Raw genomic sequence first — 27,197 nt, 5'->3', positions numbered from 1 at the left:
CACACGTCCATCTATTCTTCACTGGTGATGTCAATTTTTAGCACCAGTCAAGGAGTTGTCTGATTTCAATACTGTCTAATTACAATTTTTCCCCTTGAAATTAATAAGCAATTTATAGAGAGCTACTTTAAAGCCACGTAAATATGTAAATAATCTGGTTTTCATCAAAATTTCTCTCTCGATTTAGCGTTTGATGATTCTAGTCTGATCTAGTCTTTACTAACACAGATGCAAAATGCTGATTTCCCAAATCTGGCAGCCTCTCTGTAGTTAACAGTCAGCTCTCAACAGTCTAGAATGAGCAAGAACCCTCCTTTTCCTCCCATTAATTAACCCATTTATTAATGGGATGGAATCATGAATTACTGTTTTTTCGATGGTTTTAATTCATTGGTGTATTTAATTATTGTCGTGCTCAAGTACTTCCAGATTTGGCCAGTAGGGCTCCTTCAAGCTGGTTCCTTGTGACATGCTCCCGTCATCTTGAGCAATTCCTTATTTTCTGGCACAAGATGTTCCAGGTTCACCTCGTACTTACCCTTCCTCAGCCCTGAAATCAGTCATTTCTCCGGAGACTTGGAGTGGGGAATGCTATCTGGGCACTTAGATATGCTATGTGCTCATTGTTATTGGGGTATCTGTCTCTTGGCTCTTCCAGCTGTCAGCTGGGGATACATATGTACACATACACACACACATCACATACACACAGATACATATACACACATACATACACATATACATTCATATGCACACACACACACACACACATATCTTAAAAATGATGCTTTCACAATGATACCTCCAATTCCAGGCCATCCCACAGGATTCTTTCTTGACTTCCTCCATTCTATTTTGTATGTCTGTGCTTTTTCATTGAGATTCTGGCTTTCAACAGCAATCAACACATTTGCTGAGTCCTATAATACGTCTTAAAATTGTCTCAGAATTGCTTTGACCATATCTCTAAAACAACAACAAAACAAAACGCACTAAAAAAGGTTCCGGATTTGTTTGCAATTCTTTTCCAACTCAACTCCAACCTGTCAAACTCTAAACACAAATACTGTGTTCACAAGTTGCTTGAATTAGTTCTTTTGTTTTCCTTTACTGTGGTTATGATATTCACTTGTGGATATGATTTCAGTTTGCTTGTAGTTTCAAGTTCATTTTCCCTTGCCTATCTTTATTGATTTCTTTATATATTTTTTGCATGTGTAGAATAGTAACATGCACCTAAAATAAAAATTACCTAAAAAAGTATTCTCAGAGCGGTGTCACTGCTTTCTGTATCTTACCCACTCTGCGTCCGCCCACATTGTAGATAACCAATTTCATTGCTGTGTAGTTTATCCTTCTTTTGGTTTCTTTTGTAAAGATAAACAGATACATACTTTAATTTCTTTTGTTTATAAGATATCATACTATATACACTCTTTTGTACTCTGGTATTTTTAGCTGATAAAATCTTCTGGAAATCACTCCAGATTACTGAAGTGAGATTTTCCTATTCTTTCCTGCAGCAGCACAGTACTCCATTGTATGTATGTACCATAGTTTATTCAATCAGTCACCTATGCTTAGCGATTAAGATGGTTTCCAGTATTTTCTAATTACAAATAATACTGTAATAAATACTGTGCATATGTATTTTAATATTGGAGATATTTCTTCAGGGTAAATTCCTAGAAGTGAGATTGCCAGGTTGAAGGGTAAATGTATACATATATTTGTCAGAAATGCCAAATTCTCCTTCACAGTGGTGTACCATCTTGCGTTACCGCCAGCAATATATGAGAATGCCTGTTTTGAAACAGCCTTGCCAACAGTGTACTGTCAAGTTGTTGAATTTCTGCCAATCTGATGGGTGAGAAATTGTACAGGCATAGGTTTTTTTAAAAAAAATATAGCTCGACTGAGGTATAATTTATAAATAGTAAAATTTACCAATTTTAGTTATATAGTTTGATAACTTTGCTTAACCAGAGGTCACAAAAGTTTCTTCTAGAATTGAATAGCTTCCGTTCTTAAGTTTAGATCTGTAATCCACTCAGAGTTGGTTTTTGAGTATGATATGAGGTAGGGTTGAGATTCATTCTTTTCTCACAGAAATATTCCCTTATTCCAGCACCATGTATTCTTAAGGAGCTTCTTTTCCCCACTGAATTGTTTTAGAATCTTTTTTGAATATCAAATGATCATAAGTGTGAGTCAATTTCCACTGGTGTCAGATTGCTGTTAGCTCCAGGCTTAAAGCCATGGAAATAGGAAATTTAGTTCCTTCAGGAGCAACGGTTTGTCTGATTATGTTCACTCTCTAATTCCTTTGGTGGTTATTGAAGAATATCTAGGTCTTTGATTTGTTTTCTGTTGGGTGAGGTCCTGCCAGCATCTCACTCTATCATTGCTAGAAGACAGAAGTCCTCTCTCAGTGTAGATTTAATGAATATTTCTCTTATTATGAGAAAGATTGAATATCTTTTCATGTGTGTAAGGGACATGTTTATAACTTTTTGGTGAACTGTCTGTTCATGTCTTTTGCCCATTTTTCTATGTAATTTTTGGTTTCTCCTCTACTGTTAAAACTTCCAACTGGTTGTTATTCATGTATATGGATGCAATTGAGTTTGGCATATTAATTTTATATCTTACTAGCCTATGAATTTTCATTGAGTTAGCTTTATCATTGATTCTCTAGGTTTTCTGGATTACTTTTATGTTATCTGCAAATAGAGATAGCTTTCTTTTTTCTTTTCCAATTCATATGTCCCTAGTTGTTTTTCTAATCTAATTCCATTTTCTTTTTCTGTGCTATTCTTATCAGGTCTAGGCATCAATGTTATACTTGCTCCAAAAAAAGAATTTGGAAATTTTCTTTCTTTTTTTTATACTAAAGCCACTTATGTAGTTTTGGGACTGATTCCAAAGGTTTGGTTAAACTTCCTTGTGAAACCTATCTGGCGGTCCTTTTCTGTAGGGTAGTTTCTTGATAATTTTATTTCTTCTATGGAAACTGGTCTGTTAAGCTTTCTATCTCTACTGAGGTCAGTTTTGGTAAACTGTATTTTCCTTAAAAAATCTTTTCTTGTAATAGGTGAGTTAATCCCATTCACGTTAATTAAGAGGACTATTATGTTTGGTCTCAATTTCGTCATATTTTGTTGAAATCAATTGTGTACATTATATTTACTGTGTTTCTCTATTTTGTGTGTCCTTTTTGCTTTTCAAGAAAATTTCCTTTCATGTTTAGGAAAGTTCATATTTTCATTCTATAGGTTACCTTTGTATTATTACTTTTTATAATAGTGCCTGATACACCCTCTATTTGTACCTGATCTTTTACTATTTGATGTCAGTTTTAAAGGATATTTGTTGACTACTATCCTTTACTTATGCACAGAATGATTATATTCTATTTCCTCCTTTTTTCTCCCTTATCCTCTCATCTTTTAAATAAATTGAATCTTTTGATTTTTGTCAGACATAATGTTTACACATTATTTTTTTACCTGTGAACTCACTCTCATTTAGTTTAACCTAGAAAATAACACATATAAAATGAGTACTGTTTGGAAACTCTTGACAAAGTTATTCCAGTCATTTTTTGGCTGGATGAAACTCATCCTCTCCTAGATTCCTCAGGAATGCTACATACGTACAGTACTCCCTGAATACTGGCACAGTCCTGTTTTTCTATGGCTTTGATAGCAGAAAGTCAACCTGGCCACGTACAATATTCTTGGTCTACATTTACCATCCTTTAGTTTCTTGAAAATGTTGCTCCCCTATTGCCTTACTTTGTATATTGTGTTGAGAAGGCTGATGCTGGTCGATTTCTGTTGCCTTTGTAAGTTACTTGATCTTTTCACTTGGAGGCACTGTACATTTTTTCCCTCTATCTTTAAAGTCTAATAGTTTTACTGGATATGTCCTAGAGTTGATCTTTCCACGTAAAATTTCCCTAGTATGTAATAATGGATTCAGGCCTTCTTTTATTTCTGGAAAGTTTTCTTGGAATATAGTTCTAAATATTAGTGCCGTTCAGTTGTTTTGATTTACTTCCTCAAGAATTTCTTTTACTTCTTTATTTCTTTCTCATTTTCCTGGTTACTTTTCTGGTTTTCTTTAAAGCTTTTTCATTTGGTTATATTCTTTCTTGGTCAACTTGTAATTCAGTTTTCATTTCTGATACAATTTTGTTTTTCTCTTCTATTTCTTTCATAAATTTTATCAACTCTCATTTTATTTCTTCCTGTTTGTTGTCAGTTTCTATTCTTAGTTTTTTTATTTCTGATTTGAGGTGTTTTCTTTCTTTTTCTTTTGGTGAGGAAGATTGGCCCTGAGCTAATATCTGTTGCAAATCTTCCTCTATTCTATATGTGGGATGCCACCACAGCATGGTTTGATGAGCAGTGTGTAGGTCCATACCCAGGATCCCAACACATGAACTCTGGGCTGCCAAAGCAGAACGCACAAACTTAACCACTATGCCACTGGGCCGGCCCCCGGGGTATTATTTTCTTAGCGCCAAATGCTTGTTTGAAGATATTTAGTTGAGTAAGGACTGTTGTTTCACAGTTTCCTTCAGCTTTGTGGTTGAATTGTTCTGGAGAGTCTCATCAGAAGGAAAGCTTTAATTTCTATTGTCTGATTTTTAACAGTTATTTATAATAATGGGGACAGATGTTTCCCCCCCATTCCTTTTTCTTTCACACAAAGACTGCTTAGTTCAACAGCGTCCTCTTTTGTGCACTTTCTTGTAAGGATCACGTTGTTGATGGCCATGGCAGGAGGAGATGGAGAGGATTGGGATACTTTGTTTCTCTTTCATTTCTGCAAGATCCTTACTTTTCCCCTTTCATTTCCTTCTTTCCCTTCATTGCCTACTCTCAAGGGATATTACCCAAACTCTATTTTTTTGATTATTCCCCAGAAGCAGTGATTCTCTAAGGCTGCCACTCCGGGTTGCACACACTTTCTCAAGTCCTGAGAATCACCAAACCCTGTCCTGTGCTCACCAATTTGGCATTAATTGCTGTATTTTCTCTTTCTGGAGGTGATTTTATCTGTACTTCATCTAATTGCTCTGCTTTTCCCTATTCTTTTCCAGAGCCATTTAAGGCTTACTCCCTCTGCTCTCTGTATCCCAGGTTTCAGTGGCAGGCAAGCTGCAGGATTTTGTTGGAATGTTTTTACTTTTTTTATATGTACTTTGAAGGTTGTGGTGTTCTCTGTCACATAGTCATATTCAAGATATGGGTCCTGTAAGGTTTTATTTGCACTCTTCGTCGATTTTATGTTTTCTGAGAGGATAAAGTTGGGGAGATTCAAAATCAGGTGATTACCTTTGATCTCTAACAACGTTCTCTTAACTTTCTACACTTATTAATATTTTACGTGTTAATCTGTTTCATAATGTCATTGTATTTGTTTTGTTCTAAGCATAAATGTTTACTTCTTATTACTAAAAAATAAAAGTAAAAAAGGAGGTACAAGTAACAGCAGAAAAGGGAAAAATTAAAGAAAAAGGAAAAAGAAAAAAGAATAGAAAAGCAATGACATTGATGGTTTCAGGCCTTGGTTATCTGATTTTGAAAGCAATTTCAAAGAAAAGTTTTAACATTTCTTTGAGCAAGAGTAGCAGGACTTCAGCAAAGGTACAGCCTCTAAAAGTGGTGCTTTTAAGATCTATGCTATTTTATACTCTATGATTCACATCTGTAAGCTCTGGGGAATCACACAGCATCACTGCTTTATAACTATTCCTCACGTTTACACACACGTATACGATAGACATATATACAATACATGCACTTACTTGTTTCACATTCTGGAGTTCTTCTGTCAATTGTTTCCTTTGCCTTTCTGATTCAAATAATTTTTCCTATATTTAAAAACCACTGAATTAATAACTTGCTGTGAAGGCATCAATGAGTATCATTTCTAGGGTTTTGTTTCAAAGCTTATAAATTCCCCAAATGTCCAATTGCTACAATCTGAAGATGTAGTTCCCAATCACTCTTCTGGCTTTATACATACCATTTAAAAGTAATTAGTTATTTACAGTATAATTGTGATGTAAATGTACTTTCTGTTACTTTAATTAGCCATTTTGAAAAATCTCAAAATCTGAGGTTCAGAGTAAGTCAATCAAAATCAAAACGCGTAAATATTAACTAAATTTTGGGTAATGGCTATCACTGCCAAAGAGCTTCCAAACTGAAGAGCATTATTATCACAGCTTAGAAGCCTCCCTACCCTTCGAAAGAGAACACATGGAACTGGGTTGACCATGGTTTTCTTACTTTAGCTTATCCTTGGAAGATTATCCATAAAAATGAAGTTATGACTGGCATAACCAATTTATAAAATAATAGTTAGTAAGATAGAATAATATTACACATGCAAATCAAATATTATCATCTTTGAACTTAAAATTAAGCATATACCCTAAAATGTTCAAGTTTGTTAAGTATATCATAAATAAATTCATATTTTATTGACTGAATCAGAAATACTAAGAGTAATTTAAGAATTATTTTAAGGGGTGGCCCAGTGGCATAGTGGTTAAGTTTGAATGTTCCGCTTCAGCAGCCTGGGGTTTGCAGGTTCAAATCCTGTGCACGGACCTACATACCACTCGTCAAGCCATGCTGTGGCAGCGTCCCACATATAAAATAGAGGAAGATGGCACAGATGTTAGCTCAGTGACAATCCTCTTCAAGGAAAAAATAGAGGAAGATTGACAACAGATGTTAGCTGAGGGCCAATCTTCCTCACGAAAAAAAAAGACCTATTTTATTATAAACTTGAACAGAAGAAGTGCTTGAAGATTAAATTGAGTGGTAAATATTCATGGCAACATTGCAATGTTTGTAAGAAGCAACCTAGGGCCAGCCTGGTGGCACTGCGGTTAAGGTCATACATTCTGCTTTGGTGGCCCTGGGGTTTGCTGGTTCGGATCCCAGGTGCAGACCTACACACTCCTTATCAAGCTATACTGTGGCAGGCATCCCACATATAAAATAGAGGAAGATGAGCATGGATGTTAGCTCAGGGCCAATCTTCCTCAGCAAAAAGAGAAGGATTGGTGGGAGATGTTAGCTCAGGGCTAATCTTCCTCAAAAAAAAAGAGCAGCCTGCTTTCCAGTATATTTCAGCTCACTGCTGTCTAAGAGATGAAACGCAGGTATATGAAGATGAATATAATACAGCAATCTAATGAGTCTGCCACAGACTGGGAGCCAAGAAACCGCTGGCTCCTGTGCTTTTATGCTCTGGCAAGTCACCTTCCCTCTTTGTGTCCCAGTTTTTTGCATCTGTAAATGAAAGTTATATTTATTTTTATTCAGCTTTGCAAAGCAGTAGCAATGTGAACTCTGCAGAAAGGCTTTATGTTAAATAAAGCACAGAGCATTTTTAAAAATCATTCTTGCAAAATAAAAATTAGCCACTGGCACCAAATATCTTGGTTTCATTTTTATTTCTATCTCAAATCAGACATGAAGAATACAGATGTCACAAGACAATGGGAGCGATGAGAGGCTGTCTACTCATCCTACGTACTCCATTTAACAACCTCTGATATTTTTGTGTGTGTGGACAACACAAGCAGAAAAACTGAAAGTACAAACATTACCTCTAATGAAATATTTATTGCTTCGTACACACTTTTATATAGCTAAACAAGCAGTTCTCAGCCTATAGACAGGACTCAGGTAAAGGAAATGATAAAATACAGAATATGTTTTATCTGGGATCTCAGGTTTTGTCACACTAGGATATATTCAGTTATATTTCATAAACTTTAAATGTGAATCCTGATCTATTGAATAGGCCCTGAGGGAAACCTTCTTTAAATGTTACATGAATTCAGTTTTAAATTAAAATTCTAATAATTAATACTGATATTCAAATAAAAAACTGAAATATATCACTAAATTTAATAATAATAAACATGAAAGAAATGAAAAAGATCCAAAAACTCTGAACATTCTGATGAACCATAAGATTTAATAGTTTATGAAGAGATAAATTATATAAAAATGCTATTTTACCAAGGTAACAAACATTGGAGATGTTTTCGAAGAGAATAAGAGGAAATTATTGTCAATTTATTTTTAAAACTAAATTTATATTTTGCATCTTAACGCTTAATTGTTATACCAAAAAACTTTAGAAAGATAGTGGTTTCAAAGTTATAAAAAGAAGTATATAAAATAGACCTTTAGTAATAAAATGTTCATATACATTTGGAAGGAACATGAATTGGTAAAGACTTTTGAAAGGGAATTTGGTAACAAATATAAAATCAATTATGCCCATATCCTTTGATCAGGAAATTCCACTTTCAGAAATTTATTCAATTTGTACTTTGTTTTTTTTTGGTGAGGAAGATCGGCCCTGAGCTAATATCTGTTGCCAATCTTCCTCTTTTTGCTTGAGGAAGACTGATGCTGAGCTAACATCTGTGCCAATCCTCCTCCTCTTTGTATGGGGGATGCTGCCACAGCATGGTTTGATGAGCAGTGCATAGGTCTGTGTCCAGGATCTGAACCCACGAACCCCGGGCTGCCGAAGCAGAGCACGTGAACCAAACCACTATGCCACTAGGCTGGCTCCTCAATTTGTACTTCTACAATTCTACAATTGCATAAAGATACACCTACAAAGCTATTTATGATGGAATTATTTTTAATAATGGAAAACTGGAAATAGCCTAAATATCCGTCAACAAGGAAGTGGCTAAATAACCTAGGACAGAACCATCTGATGCTGGGAGAGCCATTAAGAAGAATCTGGAAGATCTGTATATATTAACCTAAAAAGCAGCCCAAGATACAATGCTAGTTATAAGAAAGTGTACAATGTATGAAGTGATTTATGTAAAAGTCAAAATACATGTATATACTTATTTTTTAACATATGATTAGCTATACAGAGCAACTCTCTGAAAGGATAAATAAGATATGCTCAACAGTGGCTTCCTCTAGAGGTCAGAATGTAAAAACTAAGGTAGCAAGGAAATGTCTTTCTTTTTTTTTATATAAAGATTTTGCTTTAATGAAAATTAAATAAATAAGCAATAGAATTCCACTTATTTCAGAAAGTAACTAAAAATAATTTTAAAATATATTCCTACGGTAAATTAACAGCAATCAAGTAGTTACACTGCTTTTCTTGAAGATTTGGAAAATATAATGGCTTTCTATAAAAATTAGGATATAATTTAAATTTAATATTCTACTAAAAACGGAATGAAAATATACAAAGAGACTCAAAATCTTAAAGCATATCTGACATATACTGTGTGTTTTTTCTTCCCTTAAATCATACTGCCTTAATTCCAAATTACGTTAGCAAAAACAAGATGTCCCTGCAGCACGCCCGTGAACATGGGAGAAAATGTATTTCCCAATGAACACCTGAGGATCCAAAACTGTCATGGCTCACTTTGCTGGCTCCTCATCCTTGCCACCAATGTGAGGAAGAAAAGGGATGAGAAGTAGTCAGACTGGAAGGTATGAGCAAAAGCCACTGTCACACTGAATCTTACAAGGATAATGGAAAGATGAATAATAAGTGTGTGAACTAAAAAATTAACTCTCTAAAGGCTGACTGAGAAATAAATTAGCTTTGAATTATTTGATATTACTCTCCAATATCCATTATTTGAGATTAATATTAAGCTATTTCATATTAATATTTTTTAATTAAAAATAAAACTAAGCCCCAATATGTCAGAGCTTAACACAAGATAACTTTCTTTCCTTTTCCTAAGGAAAATGTAAGGAAGCTAAACTGGAGATTACCTTAAGTGTGTTCACTTCTTCCAAAGCATCATTTCGTTCACGCTTAAGGCTTTCCATTTCATTTGCTTCTAAGGATTCACAGGGAAGAAGCTGTCAACATTAAAATATAAGAGGAAAGTCATGCATTAGACGCCAATTATGAGGACGAACACAAAGGTCCTTTTTAAGGAGTCTTATGCTTTTGCATTCCAATAACAAATTCAGTTTCTTTCTTTGGAGTCATTTAACCAGATAAAAGAGAATATTAAGGTAACGTGGGGTAACTTCACTCCTTTAAGCTTAACCTTACATCGTTGTTACTTATAACAGAATTTAGATGACTGGAAGGTATGCATACTCTGTTGTCATCTTTATGATTCTTATTTTAACAATATAATTTTCCTTAAAAGTTCAAATTCCAAGACTGTGTTTATAATGTCAAAAAGACTTTACGACTTATCGACATAAACTATTCCCTAAAGACATCCACTCCAAGAACATGGTATCCATGGCTAACAAAATGCTGGACACTACCAACCAAGATGGTTTACAGGAACCCAGTAAAGTGTATTAATGGATTATGTGTCTTGTTTTAACTAAACAAAATATAAAGTAACAGCCAAGTGGTTTAAACAGATTCCTGCACAGAAACTGTGGTTTGAAGATAATATTAATAATTCATGCACAAGTGAGTAACAACAACAGAAAATAGCAGAGATGACAGTTCCTCTTACTTCTAGCATAATCTCTCTGACAGTTAATTACAAGGTAAAAAACAATGACAAACTTATCAGAGATAAAAATCCAAGTCTAATCATAACTATCTTCTACGTAGAAGTCATAATAGAACTAAAAATAAAGTATATAAAATATAGTTTAAAGGATTAAGTAGAGAAAGCAATTGCTATATAGATATGGACTTAAAGCACAGACAGGAGGTGAATGCAGAGTAGGAACAGATAATACAAACAATTAATAATACCAACCATTTCTTGGGAGCTTACTAAGTGCAGATACATTGCTAAGGACTATGTATATTCAAAATTAAATCCTTACTATAACCTTGTCTCCATTTTACAGACGAGGAAACGTGCTCAAAAGGTTAGTAATTTGCCTAAGGTTTCACAGCTAACAGATGGCTATTCCAAGATTCCCACAGAGGTCTGACATTAGTCTGTGATTTTTATCAACTACTCAACAAAAATCATGGTGGAATAGAAATGATAAATTCAGATTTGCTTTCCAAATCCTAGACTAACAGAAGTAGGCATAATTCCTCAAATTTTGGAAGAAATATTTTTCCTAAACATTATTTTTCCTTTTGTCCTGACATATTTGCTTTTGTCTATGGCCATCGTCCAAAATATACATGATCTCATATTCTTCATCTGTCTCTGTTCCTCTACTCTCTCTTAAGTACTTGACACACACACTCATATAATTCATTCTTAAACTATTCTAGATTAGTTTTGGATACATTTTCAAACATAACATTCCCCAAAGTGTGTTCCACAGAATATTAACTAGTTTTGTGCAAAAGCAAACCTGGGCAGTGGAGACGGTGGTAGTGCTCCCTCTGGTCAGATAAGTTGGAGAAACGTAGGATTTAGAAAACCTAACTTTCTTTCCTGTGAGGCTTCCAATGGCCTTAACATCAACATTCAGATGGGCCTATTCTATCTTGTTATCTGAAGAAGTGAAATAAGCAGAATTCAAAAGTTTAAAGAAGAGTTTAGGTAACAGGGCTATAAGAATTTACTAAGAGAAAGTATGGACTGGGGTCTTGGGGATGTAATCATAAGCTTCTGAGCTTAAAACATGGAGGCAGATCACGCAGAAAAGAATCCATGGTACCATTTTGGGAGGCAAAACACTATACTGAACAGTCATAGAACAAACCACGACTTTCAAAAAAACCAAAACCATATTTTATAATTCTTTTGCCATTTTAGGCTAAGCAGCAAAAACTTATAGGCAGAGAACTGGCCATAAATATTACTTGTGAATTCTTTGAAAAGCCCCTTTGTGCTCAGTGACTGTTTAAAATAGTTCGTTAAAATAGTTCATACAACTATGTACTGAGGCTTTGGGGAGAAAAAAAAGAGGAAGCTTGGCAACAGATGTTAGCTCAGGGCCAATCTTCCTCACCAAAAAGCATAAAAGAAAAGAAAAAAGTTCAAATATGCTTCAACTAAGCAAGCAGCAAGTGAAATGAATTGCTGCTAATTAACATCAATGATTCTAGACTGATACCTGCTTTCTAATCTACCTTCAACTCTTGGACTTTATCCTCCTTACCTTCTTACATCCCTTTCCTGCCTGGCTCCCATGATATCATTTGCCACCCTTCAGCTCCCTGACCTCTGCAATACCTGGTAAATGACATTGTAAATCATTTCCACTCTGCTTTCTCAAGTCTTCTATGGAGATACCAAGAGACACTGTGGGAGGTCATTGGACTGTGCTGTCTGGGTCTGACCTCATCTCTACTGTTGCTCCACCATCATCATTTTTAAGTTATTTCACTTGTATCAATTCTGGATAGCCACTATTCCACTGGCCACATTCCCAACCTCAACTCATCTTAAACAGAACAAAATGACCACCTGTTTCAGTCTAATTTTATTGATAAAGCCTTCCATCAGGAACCTATTCAATTACCTCCTTTCCTTAAAATTTCTGTGTATTCCCTTATTTTCTCCATTTCCCCTGCTCACTCCTTTTACTTCCTATAACCTGATTTACACATCTTTCCTCCCATCCCCACATTTCAAAAATAAGTACTTGCAGTGTCACCAGTAAACCTATTTGACAAAATAAATGTCCCCTATCAACTTTCTTAACCCCTTTGTTACATACAACATTGCTCAAGCCATTTGTTCCTGCAATTTTCTCTTCCTAGGTTTTTGATTTCCCGTCATCTCACCTACCCATCAGAATATTTAGGCTGGTAATAATGACTTAATTTCATTTCTACTCCTTAAATGGGGGAATGGGGAGGTTCCCCAAAGTTTGTGCCTTTCTGCCTTTTTCTCTTCAAGCTCTCCCTGAGTGATGACATTCACTGCCATGCTTCAACTACCATCCTCCAAATCATTCCCAAATTCCTCTCCTGGTGTCCACTCCTTATTTCCAACGGCCCTTTGGTTACCTGTCAGCATCTCCAACTTTCTCTAAAACACAACCCATTATCTTCTTCACCTTTCTTATTTCCCTGTTTCTATTATCGGTACCATCATATTATCAAGCATTCTAATCAAAACTCTGGAATTATCTTTAACTCATTCTCTCTTGGTTCTTATATCTAAATGCAAGTCTTATTGATGATATACTTGCTGTTTTTGGTAAATATTGTAGCTCTGTTTCTCCATTCCTTTTCACTCTCCTCACCTTTACCATAGTTTAGTTATTATTCTGTATTTGGACTCTTTCCTTTGTCCCCTTTCTAGATTATCTACCACCAGTTTCATTTCCTTCCAAGATAACCCACACTATTAAAGATGACTATTTCTAAAATATCACCTTGATCATGTCACTAATCTCCCTAATGACTCCACTGACTACTGAGAAAAGTACAAATTTTACCCTTTCAGGCCTAACTTCCTTCACTGACCTGCATGTACTCAATTATCTATTCTAAAAAAGTAGATTACTCTCTGTTTACCATCACTTTATATATATATTTTTGTTCATGCTAATACTCTTACCACTCTCTGTTTACCTCTTGAGCAGAAAGAATCCTATTTATCATTCAAAACTCACTCCACTGCCAACTCTGTTACGAATCTTCTCTGAATGTTCTAAGCTCTAATATCACTATGGCCTTATCACACTGCATTCTTTAATATACTTATTTGTGTACATGACTTTTCCTACACTATACCCTAAGTTCTTTGAGGGACAGGCTCCAGTTTTACTTACTTTAACAACATGTGCTGGAGCACCAAACACAATGCCATACACATTGTAGTTGTTCAATATATATTTAATGTTTTACAGATGAATATATAATGAAGTGGTTATAAAGTATTTATTGCTACACAGTGAAAACACCATTTATATCATGACTCAGTATAAGTGAAACATTACTCATTTTTTTTTTAAAGACTTTTTTTTAATTGAGGTAACACTGGTTTATAACATTATAGAAATTTCAGGTGTACATATTTCAATTTCTGTGTAGACTACATCATGTTCATGCGCCAAAGACGAATTACCATCCATCATCATACACATGTGCCCTGACACCCTTTTCACCCTCTTCCCTCCCCCATCCCCTCTAGTAATCACCAGTCTACTCTCTGTATCTATATGTGTGTGTGTTTGTTGTGGTGGTTGTTTTCATCTTCTACTTATAAGTGAGACCATACGATATTTGACTGTCTCACTTATTTCACTTACATAATACCCTCAAGGTTCATCCATGTTGTCACAAATGGCAAGATTTCATCTTTTTTTTTATAGCTGAGTAGTATTCCATTGTGTATATATACCACCTCTTCTTTATCCATTTGTCCCTTGATGGGCAGCTAGGTTGTTTCCAACTCTTGGCTACTGTGAATAAAGCTGCAATGAACATAGGGGTGCATATATCTTTATGCATTCGTGTTTTCATTTTCTTTGGATAAACATCCAGCAGTGGAATAGCTGTATACTCACTCTTACTATATACAATTCACTTTGATATTTTCCATTCTATTCTATTTCACTCATTAAAATGATGGTTGCAATCCATTAAATTGATTTAGCAAGAACTCCAATTGTGAAATTAGGAATTTACAGTATTCTCTCTGTAATTTTAAGATAATCCATTTACGACACTTGATTAGTGTAGAAAACCCATCATATTATGATGGACTATGGTCTGCTGTTGCTAAGTTTAGAATACTGCTAATGTAGGCTCCAACCTTGCCTCTTCAGTGTGTAACCTTGTGCCAGCAGCAGGTGTAGCACGGTGTGAATTTTTTAATATAGCAATGATGATTAGAATCACAGTAAGATAATTATATTTTTCGTTCTAAATGCCATATTATTCCAAAACTAAGTTTTTTCTCAATTAAAGAAAAGTAGGACTGACTTATACTGACTCAGCAATTCTTCCTTCTTAAAGGAAGCATCTCAAGAAATCTTATGAGTAAGACAAAATAATGATTGAAAGAAGCTAGTTATAAAAGAGTATATATGCTGTATGATTCTATTTATTATGAAGTTCAAGAACAGGCAAAAGAAAGCTACGTTATATAAGGCAGAATAGTGGTTCCACTATAAATGTGGGAGTGGTGGTTCTGTCGGATGTTGGCATGAAGGAGCCTTCTGAGTGGTGATTACACATAAGATACTAACAGAAATTCATCAAGTTGGACACTTGGGATTTTTGTACTTTACCGTGTGTCCATTATACTTCAGTAAAAATATTTTTAAAAAGTGAATTAAGGAGAAGACAAGCCAAAAAAAGGAAACATATGAGTAAAAAACAAGCATCCCTAACAGATGGATTATCAAAGCTGACTCTATTGTTCGTGACAAGATGGTTGAGGGGGTAACCAGAGTGGAATTTCCCCACCTTCACAGGCTGTCAGCATCCTCAACCACAGATCAATTGATATACTTCAGATGAGGCACTATACTTGCTCTCTAACTCAAAAAAATTAGGAATTATACTACAAAATAATGAGATATTTTTGCTTTGTTTCTGGTGAGCTGCTTCACAAGCAGTGATTTTTACAGTGTTTTTCAAACTGTGGTACAGGACCCATTAGTGAATTGTAAGACCAAATATTTAATGAAATAGAATTGGATATTAAATAAGAATGCAATGATGTAGAAAAGGTAAGTAATTCTTTGGGCCTTCTGTTTCAGTTACATATGCAAGTGTGGTGAAGTACAATCTATTCTTCATTGTGGATTCAAGTGAAAATAAAATCAACATTTTACAGGGATATCTTCTGTGTCCTGACAAGCAGAAAGGATTATAAATTGATACAGTGACTGTTGCACAACAAGAAGCCACAAACAGGAAGTTATTGGCACGTAGAAGACCTTGCACAATCACCATAGCACTTGGCTTTGGCTATCAAAGTATCACAGATTGAATATATTCTTATCTGTCTTAAAATCATATTGGTGAGAAGGAAGCAAATTACTGATTTGGAGCATGAGTATTTCTTTGCAGCTGCTAAGAAAGCTCTGCATGCTCCTACAAAGTACTCTGAGTCCCCTACTTTGCTTATGTTGTAAGCCATCCAAACACCTTTGCCTTTCCTCATCAAAAGTGGGTATGGTCTCCTTGAGAACTATTTGGCAGTAAGAAAACAATGCTCTGCTGTCAACATCAGGTAGATAAACACGTAACACCCGAATCAGTGGAAGGAAAACTGTGCTCCTACAGCTTCAGCAAATGCTACAAGAATCAGTTCTGAGAAATCAATGCCTCGATTCTGAGAGAACTGGGTCTCCTGTGAGTTTCCAAACAACTAGGTCTCGGGGAAATCTCACTGTCAGCAACAGGAACTCTCATTCATTGCTGGTGGGAATGTAAAATGGTACAGTCACATCGGAAGACAACTGGGTGGTTTCTTACAAAACTAAACACCCTCTTACCATATGATCCCCTAATTGCGCTCCTCGGTATTTACCCAAAGGAGTTGAAAACTTAGGTCCACACAAAAACTTGCATATGGATGTTTATAGCAGCTTTATTCACAACTGCCAAAACTTGGAAGCAATTAAGATGTCCTTCAGTAGGAGAATGGATAAATAAATCGTGGTACATCCAGACAATGGAATATTAATCAGTGCTAAAAAGACATGGAAAGGCATGAAGGAGCCTTAAATGCATATTACTAAATGAAAGAAGCCAATCTGAAAAGGCTACATATTGTCTGATTCCAACTACGTGACACTCTGGAAAGCGCAAAACTATAGAGACAATAAAAGGATCACTGGTTGCCAGGAGTTGGGGACAGGGGTGTGGAGAGAGAAACAGGCAGAGCATAGAGGATTTTTAAGGCAGTAAAAATGATTGATACATGTGATTATAAGTTTGTCCAAACCCACAGAGAATGTACAACACAGAACTGTAATGTAAACTATGGACTTTAGGTGATTATGATGTGTCAATGTAGGTTCATCAATTGTAATGAGTGTACTACTCCAACGGAGGATGCTGATAATAGCGAAGACCATGCCTGTGTGGGGACACAGGACAAATGGGAAATCTCTGTACGTTCCCCTCAATTTTTCTGTGAACCTAAAACTGCTCAAAAAAAAATAAAGTCTTAATTTTTAAAAAAAGCATTTATTATAATGGCAAAAAAAGTGTAAGAGAACTAGAAATAAATCTAACAAAAGATTAATAAAGCCTGTATTGGAAAAAAACATACCAAATGTATTTATGCCATTCAAAAAGATATAAATAAATAAAAAGCCAAAACATGTTCAACATAGGAAGATTTAAACTTATAAAGATGTTGCTTCTTCCCAAAATAATCTATAAATTCAATACAGTAAGATTTTTGCTAGAACTTATATGGACAAGAGCAAAGATTAGGCAAGAATATTTAAAAAGAAGAACAAGGTAGGAGAATGCGTCTTCTATTAAGACTTAGGAAGACAAACAAACCACCAGAATGTAGAGTCCAGAAGCACCCAGGCAAGTAAGGAAATCTTATAAGTGACATAGCTGGACTGCAAATAATCCTCCTTCCATCCCACTGAAATATAAATTTATATTTTAAAAATTACCTTTATAAAAATAACTGATCAAAATTTACATTATATTTTTTGATTGTGTGCCAATAATAAGTATAATTACTATTCAATTCAGAAGAAAATTTGAATATGTAAGAGCTTATGAAAACACGGTGAATTTAAAACAAATACATTCTAATTTACTTAAATTTTTTTGCAGCAAAAAGGGTGATAAATGAAAGGTTTTTAAGCATACTGTATGCTTGAATGATAATATATCAGGATAACATTCTAGGGCAATATAGAATAGAAATAAGAGAGAAAAAGGAAAGATGATAAATTTCTGAGATAAGAATTTATGCATGAATTTTCTTTTAAATAAATGATTACGGGTATCAAAAACTACAGTATTTAGATTCCATTAGATACATTTAAAAGAGTTATATAACAGTTTTCTTTAGAAAAGAAAAATATTTATAATCATTGGAAACCAAACCAAAACATCAACTAAAAGACAGGTGGCATAGTCACACAATTAGACTAAGTTAATTTTAAGTCAAGAAACATTAGAAAGATGAAGAGATTCAATACCCTCTCAGGACATAACAAATCTAAAATTGTATATACCTAATACTACAGCCTTATGAAACACAAAGCAAACACTAGCAGAACTAAATTGGGGAAATTTTAAAACACCTCTCTCTCAGTAACAGACAATAAAAGATGACCGAAAAAAAAAAAAGAGTAAGGAAATAGAAAATTTGAAGAAGAAAAAAAAGAAAAGAAAAAATTTGAAGCACATGTTAACAACCCTGACCTAACTGACATACAGGGAGCACTGTACCCCACAAGTGCAGAATATACATGCTTTTCAAAAGATGGGAGACATTTCAGAAAACTGACTATATGTCTGGGTAGATGGCCAATGGATTAACAGCATATAGAATGTCTCTAACCTCAGCGGAATTAAACTATAAATCAGTAACCAAAAGGGAACTACAGGGGCTGGCCCAGTGGTATAGCAGTTACGTTTGCGTGCTCTGCTTTAGGAAGCCTGGGGTTTGCCGGTTCAGATCCTGGCCGTGGATCTACACATTACTTATCAAGCCATGCTGTGGCAGGCATCCCACATATAAAGCAGACGAAGATTGGCATAGATGTTAGCTCAGGGCCACTCTTCCTCAGCAAAAAGAGGAGGATTGGTGGTGGATGTTAGCTCAGAGCTAATCGTCCTCAAAAAAAAAAAGGAACTATGAAACTAGAAAAGGTTTAAAAAAGTTCAAAATAAGAGTCAAAGAAGCAACCACAATGGAAATATTGTATACTGAGTGATAATTAAAATATGAAAATAAAAACTTGTGAGCGTGACTACTTTGTAAACATTATGTAGGACATCTATGAAATAAAATGCACTATCATCAAATTAAGATTAAAAACCTAAAAAAAGTTCCATGTTAATCTTTAATAAATTTTAATATCTTGATAAAAGAAAAAAAAATTTTTTTTTTTTTTGAGGAAGATTAGCCCTGAGCTAACTGCTGCCAATCCTCCTCTTTTTGCTGAGGAAGACTGGCCCTGAGCTAACATCCGTGCCCATCTTCCTCTACTTTATATGTGGGATGCCTGCCACAGCATGGTGTGCCAAGTGGTGCCATGTGTGCACCCGGGATCCAAACCAGCGAACCCCCGGGCCACCGAAGCGGAACATGCGTGTGCACTTAACTGCTGTGCCACCGGGCTGGCCCCAGAAAAGTTTTTTTAGGAACATGTACATTAACAAAATTATTCAAGAAAAAGATAAAAACTTGAATAGAATAACCACAGAAGACATTAAAAAGTAGGATCTATCTCCTCTCCTGAAAGACCTAGGCCCAGATCATTTGGCATATGAAACATTTTCAAACCTTAAAAGAACAAATAAAGTTTCCATTATTGAAACTGTTCCAGAAAAATAGAAATGGTATAAAACCTACTTAAATAAGATAAGGCTAGCTTCTTTTAAAAAAGGTAAATATGTAAAATGGCTCAAATATCATGGAAATTTAGTTCTTGTTCACTTTTGCTGCTCCTATTCAACAGTATTCAGAAAAAGTAAAAATTTGTTAAACAGACAAAAATGTAATTAATTTCAAATGTGTCCCTAGAAAACCCAAGAGAAATAATTAAAAAACAACTGAAATAAGGGAGTTTAATACAGTGGCATCACATAAAATAACCATTCAAAAATTAATATCTTTGGTAATCATCAATCAGAAAATATAACAGTAAAAAAAAATCCCATTCCCAATAGCATCAAAAACTATAGCATATCTATTCAGACCTAACAAGAAATATTCAAGACATATATTAAGCAAGATATAATTCTCTCTCCAAAACATCAATAAAGACCTAAATGAATGGAGAAATAAACCCTGTTCATTTCTCCCAAACCATCTTCTAAATTCAATGCAATTCAAATAAAAAAAAAGTCCCACCTGAATTTTTATTACCATGTTAAAATGCTTTTAAAGATTATCTAAAAGATCTACATCAAGAAGTTAAAAAAAAAAAATTAAGGACTTACCCTACCAGATAGCAATGAACCTAAGACTATAAAGCTAGAATAATTAAAATAATAATGTACTGGTAGAGAGAGATGAATCAGTGGAAGAGAGTGGTGTGTCTAGAAACAGATCTGTGTATCTAGATAGAAATTTAGTATATGATAAGGTTTGTATATCAAATTAGTGGCAAAAGTGGAGAAGGACGGTTATCAAATATATGACGGTGGGACAAGGGCAAATGGTTATCCATTTGGGGCACTACTTTATGCATAGACAAGAATAAATTTTCAGTGAATTAAACATATAAATTATATATCACATAAATTGGGAAGACCTTCCTTAATAACATAATGACATCAAAAATCTATAATGAGGGGCTGGCCTTGTGGTCTAACGGTTAAGTTTGTGCACGCTGCTTCAGCGACCCGGGGTACACAGGTTTGGATCCCAGGCACGGACCTAGCACTGCTCATCAAGCCACGCTGTGGCAGCATCCCACATAAAATAGAGGAAGATTGGCACAGGTGTTAGCTCAGTGACAATCTTCCTCAAGCAAAAAGAGAAAGATTGGCAACAGATGTTAGCTCAGGGTCAGTCTTCCATACAAAAAAATCTATAATGAAAAGGACTGAAAGATTTGACAACATAAATGTCAAAGTCCTGTAGAACAAACGACTTCTGAAGTTAACAGATTTTGCAATTTCAATTACATGAAGCACAAAAACAGGCAAAGCCAATCTAAGTTGTTAGAAGGCAAAAGAGTAGGTAGCTTGACTGAGGGAGGGGGAGGGAGGGAACACGGGGGGAGGAGAGCATCAGGGTCCTGGTAATGTATTTCTTTAATGCTGTGTGTCTTGATTTGGATGCTGATTACCTGAGGATGGTTCAGACTGTAAAATTTCAGAGTATATACTTATGACATGAGTACTCGTCTGTGGTAAATTCAGGGATGGGAGTAGCATGAGGGGACAGTGAAAGAGGAGGATGGAGGGGATCAAGGTGAAATTTTTCTTTTGACTGTAAATTAATCTTTATTGCATTATATTTATCCAAGAAGCATGTATTATTGGCATAACATTTAAAAGACAGAGAAAAATGAAAAAAAGGCTACATATGACACACAACATTCAAGGCTTATGATTTAAGTGCCATCAAGATAATTCTATAGAGCATACTCTACCTGTGACTGTAATATGCTGGAAATTTCATGTGCCTCAATATCTACTTCATCCAACTGCAAGCAAAACAAGTTTCTGGCAACCTGGACAAAATCTAAAATGGAACACATTTCAGTAAGAACACAGCAATTAACCTCATCTAAATAAAGCTTATCTTTTTCTATATGAAGTTGAAGCTATGTGTCATAACTAACGCTTAAAATTTACCTTACTTAAATAAATTACTTTAAAATAGTATTAACTGAAGTGGCAGACAAATATAAGTCCAAACAAGAAGTAAGAGATAAACTGGTTTTAACTTACTTCATTTAACTTTATGCTGAAATTAATAAATCAGCTAAGACAATAAAGCAAATATCTATCACAGGCATAACTATGTCTCCAACTCTTTTGTTATGAGCAGAACTTTCTCTGAAACACATGACAACATTATGATTTGCAGCTTTTCTAGCTGGAAGAACCCGAGGTTTAATAATAATAATAGCTCGGATGGTAACTAGACTTTTGGTGGTAAAAATTAATAAACAAATAATAGCCATCAATGTTTCTGTAACAGTCTCTATATGCTAGGCATGGTGCTTTGCAATTTCGTCATCAGAATTTTCTGAAGTAGGTCCTCTTATCCTCTCTACTTTGCAGTTTGGAGTAAGATAAGTTAACTGGCTTAAACTTCCCAAGGCCACCTGTCAAATAAGCAGCAGAGCAGGATTCCATTTACCGTCTGACTCAAAGGCCTCTATTCGTGATTATTAGGATTGCTAGGACTGCTGATGCGGTCCTAGCAAACTGTAAGCTTCTTCGGAGGTGGAGTGTGACCTATTCACCTGTGTATCCTCAGATTCTTTTTATTTTTAATTTCCAAGGATCCTTTTAATGTTCTCTGATTATTCCTATTTTACAATACCTACTCTTATTTCATGCATGTCTTATCTTCACTTATCTTTTTCTTTTTTTTTTTTTTTCGGTGAGGAAGATTGGCCCTGAGCTAACATCTGTTGCCAATCTTCCTCCTTTTGCTTAAGGAGGATTGTCGGTGAGCTAATATCTGTGCCAATCCTCCTCTATTTTGTATATGGAACGCCACCACAGCATAGCTTAATGAGTAGTGTGTAGGTCTGTACCTGGGATCTGAACTGGTGAAACCTGGGCCACCGAAGCAGAGTGCACAAACCTAACCACTATACCACTGGGCCGGCCCCTGCTTATCTTTTTAAACATGGTAATTATGGTATATCTGAGGTTCTCTTCCGTTCTTGCAATATTTCCCTTTTTTCTGAGTTCCTTTTTTTTCTATTTGTCTGATAGTTTGGGGCTCTATATTTTATGTTAGAGGATTTCTCCAAATGTCTGTTGACCCTTGGCTATGAGTTCACACTTAAGATGAACCCGGCACTAAAACGTTGATTGGAAATTTTCTGTACATAACTTGCCTTGTCGACTGGCGGGTTGCAGTACAGAGCAATCAGGTGGCCAGCTGATATTTTTGTTCAGCTTCAGAAGAAGCCTACAATCTCTTGCTATAGAGTATAAACATGGCTGCAAATTTCACCGAGCAAGCTGGGTGTGTGTTGTGAATGATAACTCACCATACACTCCCTCCACATTCCCTGGCTGCTGGCAACTATAGGGCCAGACTCTCTCTAGTTTAATTTCTCAAGAGAATATACTTATTTCCCTCTGCAAGCATAAGGGAGTGAGTGGTAGTTGCTGGATTGCCTGAGACGGGGCAGGGAATAGCATATATAATTGCTCCTTATCCAGATTTCTAACTAGCTTGTTTTAAATGCCCTGCCTACGGCCAGCCTTCAAAAGTACTTGACGCTTTCAATTCCTAAGCCTTTTCAGGGGCAAATCAGTCTATTCCCCATTGTGATATCCCTCTCTCTCCAGCCACTTGGGCTTTATCTGTCTCTGCTCACTAATTCATTTACTTTCCTCATCCACTTTCTGTCTTTACATATTATGGTTTTAGTTATACCTGCAATTCTGTTTCTTATTCTCCTTATTATTTTGGAGTTGTTTTCAAGAGGAGAGGGAGCAAATACATCTTTTTTTTATCACTTCAAAACCAAAAAAATGAATTTCTTTCTTTAGCAATACAGACGTTTTAAAAATGATACAATGTTGTAGCTACTGTATAAGAAAAACAATTTTAATACTTAATGCTGTCAAGGATACAAAAAACTGTTACATTCAGATATTACTAGTGGCAGAACAAATACATGTGGAAAATGTCTCTGGAAAAGAACTTATCAATACATTTCAAAAGTCCAAACCATTTGTGGAGATTTAGAAGAAAAAAAGTTATGATATAGAATTATTTATAATATCAACTACTGAGAAACCATCAAAATTCCCAATGGTGGAAAGGTTTAATATTATAGTACATCAACTATGTATGTCAACATTATGCTATCTTTAATAAGAATAATTATACAGCATCATAAAAATATTTATTCTATCATATTAGCTGAAAAAAAGATTAGAATTTCACAGTAGCAGAATTAGGACTCCTATATTTCGTACTTTTTTGGTTTTACTAAGCAATGTTTATGCAATAAATAAAGACTGTAAAAGATTACAATAGAATGATGATATTTGAGAGCTGGAAGACTGTGAGGAAGTTCTGCTCTCCGCTGACCCAGCCAGGCGAGTAACTCTAGCTGCGTTTCTAGAGTACTGATTAAGGAACTTGAAATAGATGTGGTCTTATTTTTCTCTCTTTCCTTCTAAAGAAGAGGCACGTTTAATGAAAACGAGTCACAATAACTCTTCGACCAAGTTTCTGTGATGTTACAACACGATAAGCCTAATATTACCTCCAAAAGACACTGTCCCCTTTGGGTCTACTTGCACTTGTTGCCTCAGGGCTTGCTGTTGCTCCTTTGTGGGCTGAATACCAAGATAATTTAGAGCCTGGAAGGAAAAAGATTCATGTGAAGCAATTTTTTCAAATCTCCAAAGAATAAAACTTTTCATTACAACTTTATTTTACAACGCAGGGAAAAGAATCAATATCAGGGACAGTGAACAGAATTAGATGCCGAAAGAAAGTCTGCTGACTATTTATGGATTACTTTTCTATAAAATATTAACTTTCGACTCCACCACCACTTTTTTTTTCAAGGCTAGCACTTTGGCTAATGTCAAACCTATAAGTATAGCCCTAGAACCAAAACTCAAACAATTTCTTAGTTTAAAATATGTGATATGGCAGAAGAAAAATAGCAAGGAAATCTTATTAAATCCAATTTAATATTCATTTCTATAAGTAGCACTCTAAAACATGGATATTGTGTTAATATCTTGTACTTGAGACCAAAACTAAAGTTGACAGGAATTGGGTTAAATACAACATATTCTAATTTTTGGCTTGTTTATGGGCAGGCTTACAAAAGTAGTAAACTAGAACACTTTCTCTGGAAGCCACTTCTCGCTACTTTCTCCTTTTAGTATCCATAGCTGATTAAGAATTCAGACACTGCTAGCTGTATTCCAATGTCCATTCTCTTCTTGTTCTTAGTAACAGAACCACAATTTTTAACTGGAAACATTGTCATCCAGGTAAAAAACACTATTTCCCAGCCCCTTTTGCAGCTTGATGAGGCCATGTGACTATGTACTGCCAAGGAGACAGAAGGCGAAGTGCTGTAGGTACTTCCAAGAAGTCTTTCAAAAGTAGGGGTAGGCACTTCTTGTCCTTTTTCTTTCTCACTTTGGAACAAAAGGAAAGAAGGAAAGGAGGGAGGGGGGAGGGAGGGAGGAAGACAGGAAGAAAAAGATTGTTGGAGTTCAAGTAGTCATCTTGGTTCATGAGCTACCTACGATGGTGGAGCAGAAAGATAGTGGGAGCACGGGTCCCTGGCACTGTAGAACCTCCATGGCAGCCTGGATGGCCTTCTTTCAGCCTTCTTTGGGTGTGAGAGACTTAAATTTCTAATGGAAACCCCTGTTATTTTAGGTTCTCCAGTTATATACAGCAAAACCTAATCTTAACTAACACATAGGGCCTGATTGGATGCCCTCTTATTGGACTCTGGCAAGAACATATTTTGTGTCAATCATATCAAAACTAAAATGTAGACACAATTTAATATTGGTAATTGTCCTTTATAAATTTCTTCCTCCTTTGGAATCTGTTCCGTCATTCATCATTTCATTTACCAAGTATTTATTTAGTGCTTACTATTTATCAGGCATTAAACTATGCAAAGGTAGAGCCACTATCCTCGAAGAGCTTATTGTCTCCAGGGTGAGAATAACACGTAAATAAATGCAATTAGTGCAAAATGTAAGTTAACAGAAGTGTGTACAGGATACACTACGGCGAGAACAAACTGGTACTAGACAGGTAGCTGGCACAGCGAGAGAGACAGGAGGAAGGGAGGACAGTCACTTCCAAAGTGCCTCTGGGGCTGAGTCTAACATATCTGCCTACCCTGTCCACACAGCTGTAAACATTCGTCTTGCATAACATGGAGTAATGATTCTCAACTTTTGGTGTTCTTTTCTTTCAGTCATAAAAATGTACCAAATATACAAAAAAAAAAAAAGGAAAAGAGAATAATACAAAGAACACCCATGTACTCACTATCATCAAATACTCATTGATATTTGCTTGAAATATATATATATTTTTCAAGAAATAAATACTATAGACTTGGTCGCAAGCTTTCTCCATTGTTCCTCAGCAGGAACTACTATCCTAAGGTTAGCGTATCTGTCCTGTCTATGATTGGATGTCATTACTATATGTATCCCCTAATAATATGTATTTAAATATATTTAAAAATTTACATGAATAACATAATACAAAAGGACTTTACAAATTATTTTTATTTTTACCTCAATGTTATGATTTCACAATTGCTCAACATTATTATCTGCAAAATTGGTTCACTTATTTTAACTTTAAATGGTATCCTACTGTATAAATATACTATAATTTATTATCCACTCTCTGACTGATGAGCTTTTATAATTACTCCAATCTGTTTTTATTACAAAACATTAAATACCTCTCCTTGTATAGATGTGTGAAAATTTCTCTACAGTATGACCTTAAAAGAGGAAACGCTGAGTCATAGGGTAAACATACTGTCAATTTTGTTGGACATCGTAAAATTACTCTTCAAACTGGTTGTACCAATTTATGCACATCACAAGCATATAAGCACTTCTATTTTTGTACATTCTTAACAGCATTTGCCGGTTTCACACTTTAATTTTTGTCAATATGTTGGATATGAAATAGTTTGTTGTTTGTTAATTTGAATTTCCCTAATTACAAGTGAGATTAAACTATGTTTACATGTTTATTAGCAATGAGTTTTACTCATAAATTATCTAACAATATGTTTTAAATTTTCATACATATAATTTTAAGAAGCATTTTTTTTTGTGATTCCTAATTTGGTGGCATTCTCCCAATTGTGAAAACCAAAAATGTCTCCAGATATTGCCAAATGTCCTGAGGCAAAACCCCCACATCTCTGCCCTTCAGAACCACTGCTCCAGAGACAAACACTATTAACAGTTTGATGTCTAATTTTCCTAGTCTTTTTCCTATGAATATAGCACCTATATATAAAAATATATAAATTATGCATTTTTTGGCGAAAGTTAAATTATACTATATATAGTGTCCCATGTTTTTAAAAAATTATTAGTATATCACAGCTTTCTATTCTGTCATTTTAGGTCTTTTGCATGCTTTTTAGAATTGCTATAACTATGATAACTAAATTATTATATACATTAAAATTAGTGTATATAATGTATATATAATTCTATAAAAAATAATGTATGTAAATTATTAGATACATTAAAGCTTAGCGTTTAAGTATATTTACTTCAGATTTTGAATGTAAGAGAACATTGCAAAAGCCTCTTCTGAACTTCTCCCCAGAGGTAACAACTGTTGTCCATTTGGTTTAATGGTACCAAGTATTTATTACATAACATTTGATATATACTAAAAACATATATGTAACAAA

At 35.0% G+C, this 27,197-nt stretch overlaps 1 protein-coding gene across 14 annotated transcripts in view; it reads right to left on the bottom strand.

Moving 5' to 3' along the window:
* Positions 1 to 27,197, bottom strand: part of STXBP4 (syntaxin binding protein 4) — a 156,120-nt gene that overhangs the window by 91,677 nt on the left and 37,246 nt on the right. For 8 of the 14 annotated variants that reach the window (XR_011422990.1, XR_011422992.1, XR_011422995.1 and 5 more), the window contains exons 9-12: positions 24,021 to 24,117; positions 21,204 to 21,295; positions 9,813 to 9,902; positions 5,819 to 5,884 (exon numbers count right to left, since the gene is read on the bottom strand). Coding sequence is in view for 8 of the 14 variants with exons in the window: in XM_001503277.7 (XP_001503327.5) it covers positions 5,819 to 5,884; positions 9,813 to 9,902; positions 21,204 to 21,295; positions 24,021 to 24,117 (345 nt within the window). In the remaining 6 variants the exon portion in view is untranslated. Of the gene's footprint in view, positions 1 to 802; positions 967 to 5,818; positions 5,885 to 9,812; positions 9,903 to 21,203; positions 21,296 to 24,020; positions 24,118 to 27,197 lie in introns of all 14 variants that reach the window. The other 6 variants (XM_070226350.1, XM_070226351.1, XM_070226352.1 and 3 more) reach the window with 2 other exon arrangements.

The sequence above is a fragment of the Equus caballus genome, chromosome 11 (genome assembly GCF_041296265.1).
Source record: "Equus caballus isolate H_3958 breed thoroughbred chromosome 11, TB-T2T, whole genome shotgun sequence".
In the NCBI taxonomy this organism is placed as follows: Eukaryota; Metazoa; Chordata; class Mammalia; order Perissodactyla; family Equidae; genus Equus; species Equus caballus.
The sequence above is the reverse complement of the archived record's forward strand: the minus strand, read 5'-3'. Positions and strand labels throughout refer to the sequence as shown.